The sequence below is a fragment of the Passer montanus genome, unplaced genomic scaffold (genome assembly GCF_014805655.1).
Source record: "Passer montanus isolate IOZ18808 unplaced genomic scaffold, ASM1480565v1 scaffold85, whole genome shotgun sequence".
NCBI classification, from domain to species: domain Eukaryota; kingdom Metazoa; phylum Chordata; class Aves; order Passeriformes; family Passeridae; genus Passer; species Passer montanus.
The window spans coordinates 964,661-985,739 of record NW_024373812.1 but is presented as its reverse complement, the minus strand read 5'-3'; the positions used below and the strand labels follow the sequence as shown (position 1 = coordinate 985,739).

Genomic DNA, 21,079 nt, shown 5'->3' with positions numbered 1-21,079 from the left:
GCTCGGCGCCAAAATTTGATCCTGGCGGGCAGCGCGGAGCGGCGGCGGACGGGGCTGAGCGGGTGAGGAGGCACTGGCAGCGCGGAGCGGCGGCGGACGGGGCTGAGCGGGTGAGGCGGCACTGGCAGCGGGGAGCGGCGGCGGACGGGGCTGAGCAGGTGAGGAGGCACTGGCAGCGCGGAGCGGCGGCGGACGGGGCTGAGCGGGTGAAGCGTCGGGACCGGGGAGGAAAGCAGGGCTGCCCGCTGCCGATTTGGCATCAGAGCCGGTAGACAGAGCTCGCCGGAGCAGGGCCACTGGCGCGATGAAGGCGGCAGGGTTGTGGATGGGGCTCTGATGGGTCCTTGTTCGCGGTGCCTCAGCCGAGGCTGGCGCTTCCCTGGGATTCGCCCCTCGCGGGCGGTGTGGCTGAGCAGGCACAGCAATTCTGCAAGCGGGAAAGGGAGGCTTTGCTGTGCTCTGGAGCGCCCGGGGCTTTTCTTCCTCATCGCTTCCGGCCGACTTTGCGACAAACTCGTGGTTTTGCCGCCAGTCTATGCCCAAGAGTCGTGATAAACTTTGTGTAAAGTCAAGTCCCTTAGAAATGCTGATGTACAGTTGGGATACTGCCTGGATCTGTGGTCTACTTGGCTTTTTTCACTTATAAATGCATGATATTTTTGTTGTAAAAGGCACGGGGCCTTTCGGTTTTCTCAGATCTAGTTGTTTGGCAGTGTGATTAATTTGGTTATTCTTTTTTCTTTACTCTGAAGTATATAGGATTATAATCCGGATACCTTTCTCAGTGTCTCTCAGAGGAATACTTTGCCCGGTGCCTTAGGAACATTGAGAAGATGTACATTAAGTCAATTGTTCTTGAAGGTTTTAAATCCTATGCACAGAGGACAGAAATTAATAACTTTGACCCGTTATTCAATGCCATTACTGGCTTGAATGGTAGTGGCAAATCCAATATCTTGGACTCCATCTGTTTTGTGCTGGGAATCAACAATCTGTCACAGGTAAGGAGATGGGACATTTGAGAAGTCTTTCTTCTGTTAGCAACTTTTCATGTTACTCTAGTGAGTAACCTCCTGCGGAAGACCTGAAGTGGTGCTTCTTTGAAAGAAATAGTTTAATTATTTCAATTTTTCATTGCATGAATCTGGGTTTCTGTCGTTATTGCTCAACCTTACATTAAGGTTGAGTTACAACTTCATCCACCTACCACAGTTACATAATGTGGCTTAAAACAATAGACTAAAAATAACCACTTAAGGGCTAACAACTTCAAGCCAAAAGCCCTTTTTGCATCTAAAGGCACTGATTCACTCATTTGTAATATTTTCAGTTCTGGATTGGATCTTAAAGTCTGGCTACCTGGTTCATAAGAAAAAAAATTAAAAGTGGTTTTCATGCCATGCCTGCTACTTAAGAGATAATATATCTGCTTTAGTTTTATAAAAAAGTGTGTGCTTTTAGATCAGTTTTAATCTCTGTCTGAAGGCAATTTTTCAATTTGATTTCTTTCCCATCCCTACCTCCCCCCAGTTGTAGACAAAGCCAGCACGCCTCCAAGGAGCACTTTATGAATATTTCCCTGTGAACTGCATTTTGAAAATTTACTGTCAGCTGGCTTTTTTTACAGATGTATTCAGTGTTTGTCAGGAGCCTCATGCAGAAGCATGCAGTTTATCTGGATAACTAAAACTAGACTGGCAGACACTGGTTGTGGTTTTACAATGGTAGCACCTTTGCAGCTCCCATATGTCAGTTCACATGAACTCATAAATATGCAGCTAGATCTTTGGTTTTTTGGTTAATTTCTCAAAAACTTACAGTAGTACAATTAAAATGTTAATTTCTTTGAAAAGAGTGTTTATCTGTTCCCTGGACTTAGGTGCGAGCTGCCAACTTGCAAGATCTAGTTTATAAGAGTGGGCAAGCTGGAATTACAAAGGCAACAGTGTCTATTCACTTTGATAATTCAAACAAAAGTCAAAGTCCACTGGGATTTGAATGTAATGATGAGATCACTGTGACTAGGCAGGTGAGTTAATATCTGTATTTTTTCATGACCTATTTACATTTTTACCATGCTCATGAGTGATCAAGTTAAAAAAGAAGGGTGATTTTTAATGTCCCTGAGTTTCTGCAGTAGAGGCAAGGCTTCTATGTTCTTCTATACTGTTGTTACTTATACAAACTGTAAGAGTAGGTCCAGTGTACTAGCTAGAAGTGTTCATAAAGCAAGTTAAAATTTTCTATCTTACTTTTTCTGCTTTCATATCTTTCCTCTTAATATCTGAACTCTTTGTGAAATTTGGTCTCAGAGAGCAAAGGAACCTTTGTTTTTCTGGTGAAGATGTTGGAGTTTTGGTTTTTGATTATTTTTTGATTGTTTGGTTTTTTAAAGTAGAGCTTTTGGAAGGTTTCTTGACAGTATTGTCCTCAATGACTAATCTTGATTATATTTGAGTTAAAAATTTTAAATGTCAAGCAAGTTCTGTTTTGATGTTCTGCACAGTTTGCACATACATATGTATGCAAAGATATAACAGGTGTGATTTGCTCAGATTTTTTATGCTTTATCACAGTTTGTATTCTTACAACACCAAGCAGATTTTTTTTGTGTCTGTTCTCTAGGTTGTTGTTGGAGGTAGAAGTAAATATCTTATCAATGGTGTGAATGCTGCCAGCAGTCGTGTGCAGGATCTCTTCTGTTCTGTTGGACTCAATGTCAATAATCCTCACTTCCTCATTATGCAGGTATTGTGTGCGTCTCTATAAAATCCAGAAAAAGTAGGACTTGCACTAAATTTAAGACAGGGGAGATAGTGGGAAAACATTTAATTTCCTATTTAGAGTGGCATCTTATCAAGAAAAAAATGAATTCTGTTAAGTTGTTAATATTTCCAGTACACCACAGTTTGACGCTAACATACATCTTGTAGCACAAGACCTCATGTGGCCCTCATGTTAGCAGAACTTTTCCAAAAGATGTTCCTATTTTATTTTCTTTTTTTTATCCTTAACAGATAGATATTGCTTTTATAAATATTATAAAATGGCAGATTTTATTTGCTATTATTTGTGCTCCATGTTAGACAGTATCTTGAAAGAAGTTGAGATATTTACCTTCTTAAGTCACAGTTATCAAAAGAAAGCTGAAAAATTGTGAAGACTTTAAGGGACTAGGTAAAACCCTGAAATATTTGAAATGTTATTTCAAGGAATAATAAAATAGAGTGGGATTTATTGTTTCAAATGTAACTATCCCAAGTGGATGGCAAAGGTGGGAACAGTTTTGTACATGCTATGTTTCTACCTGTTACGTATGAGCTACATCACCACTATAGCTGGTTTATGATTAGGAGCTTGTTAACATCAGCAACGCAGTAAAACTCTTGAAAAAATATTTGTATTACTCCCTTAAGATGTGATCAGGACTGTGGAGGATTAGCCTAAGATACGATGTAAGGGCCATTTCAAGTATATTACCTGAAAGAGTGACTTGAACTTTGAAGAGCAAAACAATTGAGTAAACTAGATTATTGTTGTAGCAAAAAAAACGTTTAAAGTGCTTGAACTTATAATACAATGTATAAAAGTGAGTGGGGGTTTGGGGTCTTGGTTTTTCTTTTTACTACTTCATGGTGCACAACGACTGATTTTGTTTTATCTTTCGGTCACCAGGGACGAATTACCAAAGTTCTAAATATGAAGCCACCAGAGGTAGGACAGTTGTGGGAGTGTTTTTTTGTCTGAAGTTTTACTGAACTGTTTTGAATGATAAGAATCTATATATTGGGAGGGGGACAACACAAATAAAGGTTGGAGGGAGATGAGATGTTCAGCTTAATTGAAGCAATCTAACGTAAGAAGAAACATCAAAGTTTTTTGCATTGCTTTATTTTAGATTTTAGCTATGATTGAAGAAGCTGCTGGAACTAGGTTGTATGAGTGCAAGAAAATAGCTGTCCAGAAAACCATAGAGAAGAAGGAATCCAAACTGGAAAACATTCAAATGGTACTACATTTTATTCATGTTTGTTAAAGTTAACTGAACAACTAGTTCAATGTTGGCTTTGTACAATGTTCTAGAATATTTCAGTTTTGCACCTGGAACTAAGATATCCATGCCTAGACATGTTTAAATTTTAGAGCTCAGTAAAATCATAATATAAATCTTTTGTTATGTGTTTCAGGTCTTAAATGAGGAAATCAGTCCAACTTTACAGAAACTGAAAGAGGTATGGAAAAATTAGAAGGGTGGTAAGATAGGTCCTTCAAGTGCTGAAAAAATACTTTCACAGCTACCCTGAACAAATAAGTTTTGGCTAAAACAATAACATGTTTTCAAGCGCTGCAATTCTGTCCCTTTTTAAGGGAAAGAATTTTGTTATATTTCCAAATACAGAGAATGTGGCATTTTAGACTTACAGGAAATCCTAGAGAGAGATGTATGGAGAAGGAAGAAAACAAGAGAACTAGATAAAAATAGATTTAAAAGTGTCTTAGCTCTTAAAAAAATTAAGTGGTATTTCTGGTGTGCAATCAATTATATGAATATTGTTTGAGCTGAGAATAATGTGAAGAATCCATCCTCTTACTTACAAATACCGATATTTAGATTTCTGTAGTAGTCTTATGCAACTCTGTTTTTCCATCAAAATTTAGAGGTTTTTTTTTTTTTTTTTTTTTTGTCCAGGAACGAGCATCCTATCTAGAATACCAAAAATTAGTACGAGAAATAGAACATTTAAGCCATTTTTGTACAGCTTATCAGTTTGTTCTGGCTGAAGAAACAAAGGTATCCTCCACTGATGTGTTAAAGGAAATGCAGTCTAATATAGAGAAGTTTCAGGAATCAAGGGCTGAAATTGAACAGAAGGTAAAACAACTTCATGACGACATAGAGGAGATGGCAAAGGAAAGGGATAAGGTAAATGAAAACAGAGTTGTGCTCCTCTGAGTACCTGAGGAGCAAGGAGAAATACATAGAATTTTAAGATACTGGAGTTATTTGTATAGATAATATACTGTTGAATTTTTATCTTCTTCTGGTGTGTTGCTTAGGTTATGCTTAGGTTATTTGGTTTTGTCTAGAAGACATCCACTTAAAGATTTTTTTTTTTTTGTCTGAAATGGAAATGAAAAATTACTGAAGCATAAAAAACTGACTTCAAGTTTTTACTCTGTGCATTCAACATTAAGTTTTGCCAAAGGCTTTTTTCTCCCTTCTTGTTGATGTCTCAAAAGAAAAGTAAACAAGGTATTGTTTGACAATGATCAATATTGGCTTCAGTTTTGTGGGGAGAGGGGGTAAATGTAACAAGACACAGGATGGCCCATAGAGTCTTTGAGTGTCTAAATCCTTCTGTACAGGGACAGTGTCCCAGCTTACGGAGTGATGTGGGTCTTCAATAGTACCTTCTAGTTAGGTTGGATTTCAGAGCTGAGAGATGGTCTGACTTGTTTGTGTTGGAGACTACTGCCTGCTTTGTCAGATTTCCTTCTACATAAAGCTCTGAACAGAAGATGAGCAAAGTATTTACAAATGCTGCATTGGTTTCACAGGCTAAATTAAATTCTCTTTATTACTGATTGTAGGAAGCTGGTGGTAAACTCAATGCACTAGAATCTGCTCTTTCATCACATCAAAGAGTTAATACAAAAGCACGAAGTGCTCTTGATCTCCAGAAGCAAAACTTAAAAGGTGAAGAGGTTAAGTATAATGAATTGGTAACACGTATGCAGAAGGTAAGATATTTATATACAATTTTATTTATATACTAAATTAATTCAGATTGTGGAAACAGCTGTTTTTTTCTTTCCTGTTATGGTATGAAGAATCCTGCGATGGCAAGAATTTACATTAAGAAAGTAGAGACAAATGTTAAGGGCTTTGTTTAATTTGTTCAGCATAGGTAGTAGGCTCCCTATAGAAAAAGACACTATGCAAATACAAATAAAGAGCAACTCCTCACGGTTCCAAATTTTCTCTTAAGCTCAGCAGAGGTCTCTGTAGCTTCAAACTATTATGCTCTCTGGACATATGTTACTCTTAAAATTAAATGAGGAATCTCTGCCTTGCATATTTTTGACAATTGATGTTTTTTATGTATTAGGATCATTTTTTAGATAATTGGGAAGAGTGAGATAATTCTCCTAGTTCTTGGGGAGTTCTTAGCACTTCCTGTATTTCATCTCTCTGTAAATATTCAATATACTCATGGGGCAAGTAACACATTTGAAAACATTGAAAGAAGTATTGCAAGATCACAAAATCTGACAAAGGGTCATAGAAGTGTAGTTGATGAAACTACTTGTTGATCCTCACCTAAACAACATGAATTTCAAGGTAATAGACTCAGGTTCTCTATTTTTTTTTTTAATTTTTGTTCTTTGTTTTGCTGAAGGATTCTAAAGCATTAGTGTCAAAGGAGAAAGAAGTAAAGAATCTAGAGAAAGAACTAAATGTTTTACTGGAAGAAAATGAAAAAGATGCACATGCTTTAGCTGCAGCACAACAGCATTTTAATGCTGTATCTGCTGGCCTGTCCAGCAATAAGGATGGTGAAGAAGCTACACTTTCAGGACAGATGATGATCTGCAAAAATGAAATTAGCCAAGCACTAACAGAGGCTAAACAGGTAAGAAAAAACCCTCTGCCTATCTTAGACCTGCCTTCATGCTTTTGAAAATTGTCTGAAAACCAACTGACACATGCTTGAAAGATCAATGATAAGAGGTGCAGAATATCTATGGAAGATATTTTACATTTTGGCATATGCATTAAACTAACTTTTTGATAAAATATAAATGAAATATCCTTGCACAGGAAAATCCTGTAGCATTGCTGTGAGGAAGTATTAGAAACTGGCATTTGAGATATAAAGTAGGATTCACTGTACTCAAATGATCAATAGTGTTGAATAGGAAAAAATTAGGACTCTTGTCCATGATATAAAATCAAAGAGATTTTGACAGTTAATAGAATCAAAATAAAGATGCCTGTGATTGTGAAATGGAGGGTTTAGAACAAATTATTTTCTCCTTAGTTAAATTGTATGCTCATCACCTGACTGAAAGAGCCAATGCTTGTTTTGTCTTAAGATAGAAGACCTCTGCTGGGGTAGTTCTGATAGTGGAGTTTAAATTTCCAAAGTTTACTTTCCTTGTCTCACTTACGGAGAAATTCTTCTCTGTAGAGTAACTAGGACAGGTATGTCCATCTTAAATGACTTTGTTTCTTCTCAGAATTTATTCATATGTTATTCTGTATTATTCTAATATGTTACCATAGTTAAATACAAGATCTGTGGTTTTGTTTCCAAATAACTTGTGCCATTATTTTCAAAAGCCAGGGCTGGTCTTTGTCATATCTGCAACCAGTGGAAAACTTCATAAATTACATGGACAGCTTGATAGTGCAAATGTTTTAAATTTGCACCTGCAAGATTGTGTGTGAAGATCTGGTTCCATATTTTCTTACTCATAGGCTCAAATGAAATTGAATTATGCACAAAAAGAATTAAAGGCAAAAGAAGCTGAAGTTAAAAAGATGGATGAAGGCTACAAGAAAGACCGAAATGCATTGGAAGCTGTCGAAAAAATGAAAATAACCTTAGAGAAGCAAATAAAGGAGCTGAACTATTCAGGTCTGGACAGACTTCTGATGCATAACTCTGGCTGTCTCTTTCCAGCCACTGCAGATAGGTTTGGCCTTTCTTTTCCCCTTCCATAATATGTTATCCCAGAGGTTTCACTACCATCAGTGATGGTCTTGGCCTTGGCAAGTGGCAGCTCTGTCTTGGAGCTGGCTGGAGGATGCATATACAAATGAAAACAAAAGAATTTATGCTCTGCTTCCCGTCAGGAATTTGGAGGCAGTGTTCAACCACTTCCTGTGAAGTAGGACCTCAGTCTGCTCTTTTGGAAGGCTGTTTTGGAAGACAAAGGCCTTAATGAGGGATGCTCCCTTCCCTCATCCTTCCTCTTAGCTTTTACTGATGAGCATACCTTCATAATAGTATGGACCCCACATCCTGTCTGTGTCCCCTCCCAACCTGTTGCCCACTCACAGCCTACTGGCTTTTGGAAGAGGGACTGGAGGGACAGGCTTGGTGCTGTGCCAGTATTCTTAGCAGTAGTCAAAACTGTGTTACATCTATGCTTTTTCAGTAGAAGCACAGAGAATAGCACTATGAGGGCTGCTGTTGGGCATGTCACCCAGCCCCAGTGCAGGAGGGAAATGAAAAATTAAGTACACTCCTTTCATGCATAAATTCCTCTGCAAACTCTTAAACTTTCACAGACAGAAGCTTAAAATAGTTTGATTATATCAGCTTTGGGCTGATATTGAAATTTGATGGCACAATTAAATTTAGATGGTAAAAGAGACCAGCACCCCTATTGCTTCCTAGTTTTCTGTACCTAAAACACTTCTTGAAGTTTATTTCTTATGCCAGGTAATATTTGTTTCAGACACTACTGTTAGCTGATATTCCATATTAACCTTTAGAGAAGAACATTACTCTTTAAACATTTTCGTTGCATGTTTGGTGTCATGATGGTATTTATTTAGTCTGAAAATTAATAAATAATTTTTAGAAGTCTTCTCTACATATATGTAGATAAACAGTGTAGGATAACAATTTTTAAGCTAATAGATTTCTCTCCTCTGGATATATGTCTACTGCTTGTGTTCAACTTTGAAGAAGAAAAAGGAGAAGCCCTCCTAGCAAAAAAGAAGGCATTGATTTCTGAGATCAGCCGACTAAGAGAACTGAGTGAAAATTTAATGTCAAAATTTCCTCATCTACAGTTTACATACAAGTAAGATCTCAGTGTGATCCTGAAAGACACTTGAGAAGACTTCTGGGGGCCTTTTACTGCATAATTCTACCAATTAGCTTGGTCTAAGCTTGCTGTCTTTTTATTGCTGCCAGTGAATAATGACCAATACCCATGCTGAAAAGTGAAGGGGAAGGTGAGGGGAAAGTCAGGAAATGTTATAATCTTATCTAAGTCACTAGAATTTAAAAGTTTTGTCTGATGGCGTTTCCAAGTCATAAGTTCAGTAGCTAAAGCCATAGATTCCAAAGGTCTAAACTGGGAAATATGTAATCATTGTTTTCTGCCTGTGGACACAAGTAGACTTGCTCTTTGGAGATCGACTCCAAACATCTGTATCCCCAGGTTTAATTTTTTGTGTAATAGGGTGAACATACTCCTATAGCTGTGGTAATAACAGACCCCATTGGAAAAATCCATTGAAAAAATATGGAAATAAATCAGGAATTCTTTTAATGACAATGTAACTGACTCTTTATTGTCAAATCTCTTCCTGTGGAGTATTTAATTTAACCTTTTTTGGGGTTATTTTTCTGATAGAATTTAGAATTGCTTAGAGGAAAACACATTATCATGGGTTTTAAATAGAAAATTTTAAGGATGTGTGAGAGAAAAACTGACATGATTCATAGCCATAATTTATATTTATTTTAAGACATCCAGAAAAGAATTGGAATCCAAACAATGTGAAAGGCCTTGTTGTGTTCCTTTTCACTGCAAAAGATCTATCCAATGCCAAAGCCCTGGAAGCGGTGGCTGGAGGGAAACTCTATAACATTATTGTGGACACAGAAGTAAGTTTATTTCATTAGTACTCTAAATTTCATTAGAACTCTAAATTTTGAGATGTGGTCATATGATTCAGAGTTGGCAAACACGTGCCTTGTTACTGAATACTTGGGAGGGGTTTGGACCCATATACATGTTTTAATTGGGTCAAGAAAGTCGTGCAAAGTCAGTGGTAATAATGTGTTCTTCTTCCAATGCCCTATTGTCTTACCTGAGTACACAAGTTTTATAAAGTATGTTTTGTAACTATTTTTCATTTGAGGTTACTGGCAAAAAGCTTTTAGAGAAGGGTGAACTAAAGCATCGATACACCATCATTCCCTTAAACAAAATTTCAGCCAGGTGTGTTCAAGAAGACATAATCAAGTTGGCCCAAAACTTGGTATGTAAATAAATACACTATTTGCACTATATGCTTCTGTCCCATTTTAATTTTATTTCTGTACTAAAAACCTGAGATTCTTAATGGTTATTATAATAATAAATAGTACAGGGTTTGGGGCTATATTGATTTTGTTTTGCTTTGTATCCTTTCAATTTTATGAGGTTTAAATGGGTATTAATTATTCTATTTGTAACGGAAATAGTTTTAAAATGTGATGATATTTTTGGAAGAGTTATTATCAACAAAAGACAGAAATTAAATTTGAAACTTATTATAACTTCAGGCATACTAATTGCATTTTGTTTGATTTTTAGGCTGGGCATGGTAACTTGCATTTAGCCCTTTCTCTAATTGAATATGAATCTGAACTGCAGAAAGCAATGGAATATGTCTTTGGAACAACACTGGTCTGTAATAACATGGATAACGCTAAGAAAGTGACTTTCGACAAAAGGATAATGATGAGAAGTGTTACTCTTGATGGAGATGTGTTTGATCCCCAAGGAACTCTGCATGGAGGCAATTGCTGTTCTATTCATATAATACTAATAACATTGTGTGTCTGTTGATACGATTACTGCTCTTGCATATTTTTTCTAAAAATTAACAGTAACATTTTTGTTTAGATACATACTGGGAATAATACGTTTGAGCTAAAGTTGTCTTGAGCTGAAACAATATTAGTTTAAGAAAAAATTAATGACAAACTTCACATAAAGTAATTTAGATTTAAAATACTTAAATCTTATTAGACTGTATAATCCTCTTGGAAGTAAAAGTGCTTGGAATTCAAGCACTTTTTGAAGTAATTCATCATTGGTTTGCAATAATTTCATAAATTATGAAAAGTTAGCTGTTTGCATAAGACACACATGTGAAGTATTCAAAGACTGCAGAACTATGTTCTGTAACAGAGAGAATAGTCTTTATCTTCTGAGAGCCCTAGATTTAGCCTAGCTGATTTCTCTGTTTCTCAGCTAAAATAAATCATTAACCTGCCTCATTATTAATGTTTAGAATTTGCAATTACCAGTGGTGAATTCATTGGTTTCATCCCAATCAGCCTGGCTTTTAAATTTTTTCATTGAACAGGTGCATCTTCGCAGGCTGTACCAATATTGTCTAAACTTCAAGAAGTGAAAGGTGTTGAAATAGAACTCAAGAAAAAGGAATCTGAACTTGCAGCTCTAGAGAATGAGTTGGCAAGCTTGAAGACGGCTGCTGAAAGGTAAGGTTTGCACTATACAATGTGTGTAATTTCTCTTAATGTGACTGAGTAAATTCAATGTAACGAGTTGTTTTGGAAGGCCATAGGCCCTTTGAGAATGTAATATGAAGAAAGTAATTCCCTTCCTCCCTCTTCTCCCAACATAATTAGTAAGTTCAGTAACCAAAAAGCGAATTCAGTTTTTAAATAGCATGCAAAACCCTTTTGTTTTGGATAATACTGGGAGTGGGGGGAAAGGGTACACTTTGGTATCTAATTGAAACTGGTAGCATTTTCATTAAGTCTACTGAAGAATGGGTCTGTTCCAGACATATTTTTAACACCTGTACAGAATTCAATTTGTAGTCAGTCTTATTTTTCTCACAAGGAAATAAAGGACTATCTGAGTGATACTGCTGAAAGCATTTAAATTAAATACTATTAAGTATATTTGATTTTCAGTTACGATGGAACAGAAACATATATTTAGTCAGTTCTGCAAAAATGCCATAAGGAGGTACTGTTAAATAACATGCTACCTACCAGCTGGATTTATTTTTTCAAATTATTTTGAGCTGCAGTATACTTCCAGAAATATCACTAGGAGGAGGAAGGAACTTTTGTTTCTAGATATCTTTTCCACAGTTCTTCACCCTAACATCTGTTATGCTGCCAGTTGGGAAAAAAGTGATGTCAGAATTGTTGTCAAAATTCCATGAGTTGCATTTGTTTTAATAGGTCAGATCAGGGCTAAATAGCAGGAGCTAAATATATAAGAACTTACATGCCTATAAACTTCACAGTTATTATTAAAGCAATTATATTGGATTTTCATTCATTTAAGCTTATTTGCCCTGCTGTTATCACTGTATCTCACATGAGAAATGGAATGTAGACATTCATCTACTTACTTCAGCTTTGAAAGTGAGATGCTGGGTAACCTTCCATTATAGCAGTGTGTGTCACTACTCTCTCCAAAGGTATCAACAACTGAAGCAGCAATGGGAGATGAAGTCTGAGGAAGCAGAGCTGCTGCACAAGAAGCTTTGTCAAAGTGCTTACCACAAACAAGAGGAAGAGCTGATTGCCCTGAAGAAAACCATTGGTGACAAATGTGTTCTTACTCTTTTACCTGAAAACTAATTGTTGAGAATGGGATGGATATCAGGCTGTTTGAGTGACACATTCTGTGTTTAAGAAAGAAGTACTTTTCACAGCACTTTAAAAATACTTGCTTTATATTTTATAATATGTAACAAACACAGAATCACAATATACTTGCATAGAGGTGATTGATTTAAAGGTGGTCATTCTCTTATAGTAAAGGTTATTCTCTTATTGAATGTTTTTTATATACTTTGTAATTAAGGAAGATACATCTTTGCACAGAAGTTCAAATATGTATTTAATCCCATATTTGAGTAATCTTTGCTTTTTTCAGGCCATCTCTATTTAAGGTTAGTGATATAGTTTGCATAACAAGAAAGCATTGGAAAGAAATAGTGTTTTGTATAGCTAAGGAAAGACAAAATTGCACAAAATGCAGCAGCAAGTAAAACATCTAAAAAATGGACAGAAGTGATACATATTTAGAAGTAGTATTCTAGGCATGAGATGGTGCCTTGTTAGGTAGCTGTCTGATTAATTACTTTTTGATCCTGCAACTTGACATTCTTCCCTATGTCAAAAAAGATGTCTTAGAGTAATCATTGAAATATCTGACTTCACCAACTAGTGAGTGTTCAACCACATTTTTCTGTTGGGGGCAAAGAGAGATTTATTTTAGTTGGCGTTTAGGATGTAAATTTAAAGATGAGAACAGTGCTCAATCTCAGTACTCTACTTCTTGATGCAGCATCTTGTGAAGAGACTTTAAAGAAAACTGAAGAGAGCAAAAAGAAGGCAGAAAAAAAATACAAGGAATTAGAGAATAAAATTAAAAATGCAGAAGCAGAGTGTCTAAAAGAGCGAAAAAATGCAGAGCAGAATCTAGACAATGCCAAGAAAAAGGCAGACACTTCAAACAAAAAAATAAAAGACATGCAGCAGGTAAAACTTCATTTCTGTTGGCAGTTCTCTCCATGTTAAAAGTGCAAAAATCAGAAAGTTTTTTTCTCATGAGGTTTTAATACTCTCAGTTTTGGGACTTAATATATTACTGTGTAGTCACTGACATAGTCACTAAGTGCGTTTTTTTGTATTTTTTTTCTTTATTTTGTGGGATTACACCCTTGCTCGAAAATAGGTGCTGTTAATCTTCTGCATTATTTACTACATCAAACTGAATCTTAATTCTTTCCATTTAAGTATAACTAATAAATTAGAAAACATCTCTCTAGGAAGTCAAAGCTTTAGTTCTGGAACTTGAAGAGATGAAACAAGAGCAGGCCTCCTATAAACAACAGATAACAGCTGCAGAGGAAGCAATCAAAGCCTACCAGAATCACATTGATGCTCTGGTGGCTGAAGTGGCTCAAACAGAGGTAAAAGTGAATAAATATTGTGTTTCATTATCCATTTTGATGTTACTCTCTGTGATCCCTCTGAACCTCATGTTATAGTATGTATTTTTTTCTGCAGATTTGTTAACTATACTCAATCAGCCTAGGTAGTTATTTCGTTGCTTCACTTTCACATGTGAATTTTTTCTCCTTGCTGTGTTCTAATAAGGCTTTAATGCCAGTTTTAAAAGAGGCCAATAAATGTCTGCTGATTTGCTTTTTCAGGAATCTGTAGAGAGAGCACAGAAGGAGCTTGCTGAGCAAAAGGAAGTAATTGCATTCCATGATAATGCAATTAAAGACAAATCTATAGAGTTGCTAAAATACAGAGAACAAAATAATGAATTACAGCTTAAGATTAAAGAATTGGAACACAACATCATCAAATGTGAACAAGAAGCTGCTGATGCTGCTGCCAAGGTATTTCAAAATTGTGCTTTTCTTCACATCTTGTGACCAAGAATGGTTATTCCCTTGCCACATGCAAAGGAAATAGCCTTTTTCCCTTAAGCACTGTCATATTTGCAGCTCTTAATGTAAAATTTTTATCTGAGGAAGAGGGAGTGGAAATTGTAGATTGTAAAAGAGCACATCTGTACGGAGTAACAGAGATCACGGTGAGAAAGTGATCAGTAAGAACATTCTGACTGTCTGGACAAATTAGATAACTAAATAAAGAAGGTAATTCCATGATGCAGTGACATTGGTAGAGTTCAGATGTAGAAAATGTGTTTCAAGTAATTAAGATGTACATGAAAGCGACCTTAAATTTGTCCACAGTGAAGGAAATCACACAATGCACTGAAAAGATATGTACCTGTGCTGCACTGGGGTAGAAGAATTAATGTGGTCCTTTCAGAATGTAGGTGCATTGGGTTTTTTGTTTGTTTGGGTTTTTTTGTTTGGGTTTTTTTTTTTATTTTGTTTGTTTGTTTGGTTTAATTTTTATTTCACATTTGAAAAGGGTGAGGAAAAAGAAAAGCTTCATTGTAATCTTTTGTTTAAAGGTGGCCAAAATGCTGAAAGAATACAAGTGGATAGCTTCAGACAAACCACTCTTTGGCCAGCCAAACACAGCTTATGATTTCAAAAGTATGAACCCTAAAGAAGCAAGTCAGAGGCTGCAAAAATTGCAGGAGCATAAAGAGAAGTTGGGAAGGAATGTGAACATGAAAGCTATGAGCATGCTTTCTGATGCAGAGGAAAGGGTAAATATTCTATGCTTCAATCTATAAAAATTGGGCAGGCTGATCATATGGTGTATATACAATATATACAGATATATATAATGTAGCTTTATGTTTTCATGTGCTCTTTCTCAATACACCAAAAATAAAACTAATACTTTTCCTGTTTTTTTCAGACTAATCTTACATCTTTGAACTGTTCACTGGCATACCAGGTTTTTAGGTTACTCATAATCTTGACCTTGGATGATAAAAAATACTCTTTTGTTCCTTCCTACCCCAGATCATCCTACATTGAAGCATTAGCAAGCTTTGTGGCATCCATTAGATTATCTGAGAACTATATACTGAATTAGAAGTTGCAGACCAAAAATATATTCATCTTCAAGCATGATAGCTTGATGGTGTAGCAAGGTTGTTTTGAATTAATCTGTATCTTCAGGCTATTCCAGGATTTTCTGAAAACTGCCCACTGATTTTATCCTTCAACTTTTCTAGTACTTTTCCTTCTGTCAGCCTTGAGAACTATCTTCTATGGAAAAACAAATGAAAAATGATTAACTTGGAAGTCCAACTTTCATAGCAATGTCGTCCTTCCCCCTTCATGATTGTTGAAAATTCTGATGCTTTAATTTGCAAATAATCCCAAATTTACATCCCTCATGCAGCTAAATGAATGCACTGGATTTTAATCTTGTGGTTAATGACTATTTCATAGCTACACAATGATACAGTGAAGCTGTAAGATGAGCACAAAGTAGATTTGAGCACAAAGTTCATTGAAATCAATCTTTTCTTCTCCTTGCACCAGTACAATGACTTAATGAAGAAAAAAAGAATTGTTGAGAATGACAAGATAAAAATTCTTGCAGTTATTGAAGAGCTTGACCGGAAGAAAAAACAAGCTTTAGATATTGCTTGGAAAAAGGTATGACACTTTAAATTTAATCTTCATGTTTTAGTAGAGGATCAGATTTATCTTAGATTACTGTTTTCCATATCTCCTTGGGGAAAAAAGGTCTGTTTTCAGAACTGATATCCCTGCCTATATTTAAAAATAAACACTTTATTTCTCCTGTTTATTCCCACTTTTGAGAATAAGACATAAATTCTCTGAGAATTGTAAAGGTTCGTTAGACCTGCAAAACTACTTTCTCATTCCCTTTTAATATGCACAAACATTTCATGAAGGTTAAGGCATATCGAAATACAGCTGGGTTTTTTTTTTGGCGTCTTTTCTTTTCTAACCAGTATTTTACCAGAGTAAAAATCTTCTGTTGTTATGTTGCCTTCTACAGTGCAGGGCTGTGGACCTGGGGTCCTGCTCCTGTTACTGTCAGGATACATAATATTGGGGTGGAGTAATATCTGATTTATGTTTCTGTTACCTAGGCACCCTGCCTTTTTACCTGGTCTCTCATATAATGAATTATAAGAGAAGTATAAAATTATGCCTTTCTAGATGGAAATCTTTTGACACTTTCTTTTCTACTGTACTAACAGAACTTGTGCTTTTTGGCCTTTGAGAAAATTGATTTTAACCAAGATTAAATTTCACATAGATGAAGTATCTGTTTAATTATTAATTATCCTGCCTGTACTTCGGATATCACTGACAAAATGGTACCTTTTCATTGTAAAAATGGTGTTTGGAAGAAATTAGTGAGCTGTAATGCAAAAGCATCATGCATGGTGGAATAAGTGTGTTTTCAGATAATTCCTTAACCTAGGAAATTTTAATCTGCATTTACAACGTTTCATCCTGTCCCATACCTGGACATTGCTTAAGTAAACCTGGCAAGAAAAAGAGTGGGGAGGATGCCACCATGTATCTCTTACATGGTGCTTGTAATTTTAGTAGTAGTCCATTAATTGGGAGAAATTGCAATTTGCCAGTTAATAAGTCTGAGTTAGGGCATAACCATTTCCTTGGCTGATAGCATAAAGAAGCCTTCCAATACATCTTTCATTGGATCCTTTAAAATGCTTAGTATGAAGTGTCACATATCCTTTGGCGTTGCTTCTCTCTTCAGTACAGAAAAAGTAAAAGCTAATGTTTTCTCACTGTCCTGTCTGTGACATGGGGAGTCACCATGCTGAACTGGGAAAGACGTCTCAAGTGTCGTGCTGCTCATCATCAAGTTTTTCACTCTTTATGCTCTTGATCCAAAGCACATTTACACTTCTTTTGTGGTCTGACTTCTAGGTGAATGACGACTTTGGTTCCATTTTCTCAACACTCCTACCTGGAGCCAGAGCTATGCTAGCAGCCTCTAAAACTGGCAATGTCTTTGTTGGTATGGAGTTCAGAGTTGCCTTAGGAAACACCTGGAAGGAAAACTTAACAGAACTTAGTGGCGGACAAAGGTTGGTGAATTCATTTGTTTTCCACTGTCATTGTGTATGTAATTGATATGTCTAACTAATTAAAGTTTTGAAAAGCAAAAAATTAACCTTTTCTTTGTCAAGTCAGGGACTCTGCCTCCTTCCAAATGGACTCAGTATAATGTTGGAAGCACTATTAATGCATTCTGACTTAGAACAATGCTTTACTTAGTAAAAGCTAACAAACAAGATTGTGCGACAGGAGTATTTTACTCCTGTCACACAGAAGTGGCAAAAAAAAAAATTGAATGGTGAGAAAACCACATTAAACTCCAGGCAGTACTGACGTAATGTTGAATTAACTGCTCCTCTCCTTGAGTTGTAACCACAAAAATCTATATAGGCAAGTGTTTGCCTTGTATAAGGGCAGTGTCATGGCAACAGTTTTCTTCTCCAGTGTCTACAGCTACTGTGTAGGGCATGTGCTTCTTTGCAACATCTAAGGAAAAGAGATCTTTGCAAACTGAAAAGCAGAAACAGAATTTGGGAAGAAGTGAGACAGAGATACAGAACTTTCTAAGGACAGAATACTTGAAGAACCAGATGTGGAAAAACATCATTGCATAACTCAGAATTGGAAATCAAACAACAGCATAATTTTAAATATCATCACTCAACTAATGTGATCTTCCAATAAGAAGTAGCAATATTTGCTCTTTCTGACCGAAGACTTCACATTTTGAAATGAGGAAACTATCATTCCATCTCTTCAGAACCATAGCAGTAATGTGCTTTTGAAGGGACTATTTTAGAATAATTTAGGCTGGACAAACACTCTTGAGATCATCAAGTTCAACTATTAACTTAACTGCCAGGTCCACCATTAAACCATGTCGTTAAACCCCATATCTACATGTCTTCTAAATCTCTCCATGAGTGCTGACTCCAGCACTTCTGTGGGCAACCCATTCAAATGCTTGATAACCATTTCAGTGAAGAAATATTTCTGATATCATTTCTTCTTGGCCTGCCTCATTACCTGGGAGGAGAGGCCAACCCTCACCTGCTTGCACCCTCTTTTCTGTAGATGATATCAATAAGGTCCCTACTGGACCCCCTTCTCTCCAGGCTAAACACCACCACAACCTGCTCCTCATCAGACTTGTGATGCAGACCCTTTACCATCTTCATTGCCTTTCAGCAATTGTTTTCAAAAGCCAGAGCCCTTCAGACAAGACTAAATTATAATTTTCTTGTCTCCACACTAGATCGTTGGTGGCCTTATCCTTGATTTTAGCCATGCTCCTCTTCAGGCCTGCTCCAGTTTACATCTTGGATGAAGTGGATGCAGCCCTTGATCTCTCTCATACCCAGAATATTGGGCAGATGCTTCAAACTCATTTCAGACACTCCCAGGTAAGTTCCTGAAATTATTGTGGCAATGGAATGATTTGGGTTGGAAGAGGCCTTAAAATAATCTAGGTCAATCCCCTGCTACAGGGGGGGACACTTTCCACCAGGCCAGATGCTCAGAGTTCCATCCATTATTTCCAAAGGTGGTCTGGCACTGAGGACTCTGAGCTTTTTACCTGTTTTATTCTGCGGATGTGTGTTATATTTCTGAGTTGTTTCAGCTGAAAGCTCAATTTACATGGCAGTGGTGAAACTTGAATAGTGTTGCTGCACTGGTTTAAATGGAGCAATAGGGAGGAGTATGTGTGATACACTCAATTTCAAGCATCACAACATCCTGAATTATTTTTTCCTAGAGATTTTTAACTTGAAGTTAAAGATATTTTATGTTGACCTTATTGTGGGAACTCAGTACATCACTCCAGATGTCCAGAGCTACCGAGACAACCCTTGGGGGGCTCGGAGGCCCTGGAATGTTGCCAAAAGTACCTGGTGGCTTGACTTTGATCCTTTTAAAGAAATGACACCTGAAAGTGAGGAGATGAGAGAATTTCAGGTCTGAATGGTGAGGGGATGTTATTCACTTGCTCGAACTTAAGTTAGAATGCACTGTACAGGGGGGTTTTATGTGTTGTACAGGGGGGTCTAGAATTCTGTGCATGGATCAGGAGTCCCAAGATGGAGGAATTTGGGCGTGACCTGTCCTTCTTCTTTCTTCTCCTTGGCATCCATGTTCAGGATGATGTTGGCATGTGGGGATTGGTTCATAGAAAGAGTACACTTGCCAACAAGGGCAGAAAGTATTGGGAATTAAAGGTAAATATCTAATACGTAGTTTTCATTATAAAAGAGACAACCGCCTCGTGGGCGGGGGAGAGTGCCTTTGGCTGTCTTGCTGATCAGACCTCGGCTGGACAGACAGAAAATCTTTGTAGATAAGAAATAATAAACTCGACTGAAGACCTAAAAGCAAGAGTCCAGACTCCTTCTTCGAGAGCGCGGCCTGCCCAGAACCACCTTTTCCCGTGCTGGGGCAGAGACAAGTAACAGCCGACCCCGGCACCTTATTTTAGTAAGTCAGGCACTACTGGAAAGGATCTCTTTATTAATTGCGACCTGTACATGAAAAAAAGGCAGTACCAGTTTCTATTTGATGTAAGGACTTGACCATTCCAAATGAGAGTAAGGAGAGGAACCAGTATTGCAAAATTATTTGAGTAGTATCTTTTGAGTAGGTAAGATCTTACATTCTTTCATAATTAGTGGCATAGTTATTTCCGTGTTTTCTTCCACCACAAACAGGCATGCTGCATGTGGACTGTATCCCAGGCTAGGTGCTGGGATATGGACAGAAGTGTCATTAGCTACAGAAAAAGTGGGTTTACATTGACCTGTGTAGCACATTCTGTAGGGCCTTGGTTAGTTTTAGAACATTTTTTTAATATTATTACTGAGGTATTAGCCAAATTAAGGAAAATGAGTCCTCTCTTTGGAAACCTTTTCTAGTGTTGTTTGGATAGCAACATTTATTTTAAGTGTTTCTGGTTTTTTTTTTTAGTTTATTGTGGTGTCCTTGAAGGATGGAATGTTCAACAATGCAAATGTCCTCTACAAGACCAGGTTTGTGGATGGTGTATCCACTATTGCAAGATACCATCAGACAAAAAACAAAGAGTCTGCCCTTAAGAAACCTGGGAAAAAATTGCATTTGAATAGTGAGCTGAGAACTGGTCTCCAAGTAGAAGCAAATTAAATGTTCCCTGTTTGCTTACTAATGTTTGTTTTAGATGTTTTTTCATGTTTTAGATGTTTTTTCATATCTGCAGCTTTTTAAGAATTGAAATTCATATGAAACAGGCCATAGTTCCTGTCATTACGCTGTAACATTTACAAATAAACATGTATCAGTAGTAGCTTTGTAAACTTAAAGCCTTTAGATGAAGAAAAGCTGATTCAACTACCAGGGTTCTATTCAGAAGACCTATTGCAAAATGTAGTAACAGTCTTCCTTGCCTGTTGTCAAATTCCACAGAAAAGTGTCATTGGTATGCAATTATTTTTTTAAGGAGCAAAGCAGTCTTCAACAAGAAGACTCCCAAGCTGTTTTTACTAAATATAAACTTTGATGTATAACAGAACCTGTTTGTGTGTATGCTTTCTTTCCTCAAAGTTTTTCGTTTGAACAGTGTCCTCTCAGAACTGAACCGTTTCTCAGTTTTTAACTTACTTCAGTTTTTAACTTATCCTGCTGCTTTCACTGGCCAGAAATTACATGTCTGTGGGGCTTAAGTCTGAACCAGCTTTATCACAGCACTGCAGAGAAGGTCTCTGCTCACCACAGCTCTGGACCCATGCATTGTCTGTGTATGGTCTGACAGCATTTCCCTTGCTGGATTCAGCCACTTGGCAGCCATCATAGGTGAGGTTTGTGTTT

At 36.9% G+C, this 21,079-nt stretch overlaps 1 protein-coding gene across 3 annotated transcripts; it reads left to right on the top strand.

The window, feature by feature from the left end:
- Window positions 1-20,746, top strand: SMC2 (structural maintenance of chromosomes 2). Of its 3 annotated transcripts, none has more exons than XM_039733272.1 (25): window positions 1-110; window positions 753-1,001; window positions 1,880-2,029; window positions 2,626-2,748; window positions 3,676-3,714; window positions 3,899-4,009; window positions 4,188-4,232; window positions 4,691-4,924; window positions 5,593-5,742; window positions 6,402-6,635; window positions 7,484-7,643; window positions 8,703-8,820; window positions 9,494-9,632; window positions 9,890-10,009; window positions 10,327-10,531; window positions 11,105-11,240; window positions 12,200-12,324; window positions 13,075-13,268; window positions 13,559-13,702; window positions 13,946-14,140; window positions 14,728-14,928; window positions 15,719-15,835; window positions 17,114-17,274; window positions 18,501-18,648; window positions 20,204-20,746. In XM_039733272.1, the coding sequence occupies exons 2-25, from the start codon at window positions 834-836 to the stop codon at window positions 20,396-20,398; spliced, it is 3,612 nt and encodes a 1,203-aa protein (XP_039589206.1). In that variant the 5' UTR covers window positions 1-110; window positions 753-833; the 3' UTR covers window positions 20,399-20,746. The 3 variants fall into 3 exon arrangements, with proteins under 3 accessions (XP_039589206.1, XP_039589207.1, XP_039589208.1); XM_039733273.1 differs by having other exon boundaries at window positions 33-62; XM_039733274.1 differs by having other exon boundaries at window positions 76-206.
- The last annotated feature ends 333 nt before the right edge of the window (window positions 20,747-21,079 follow it).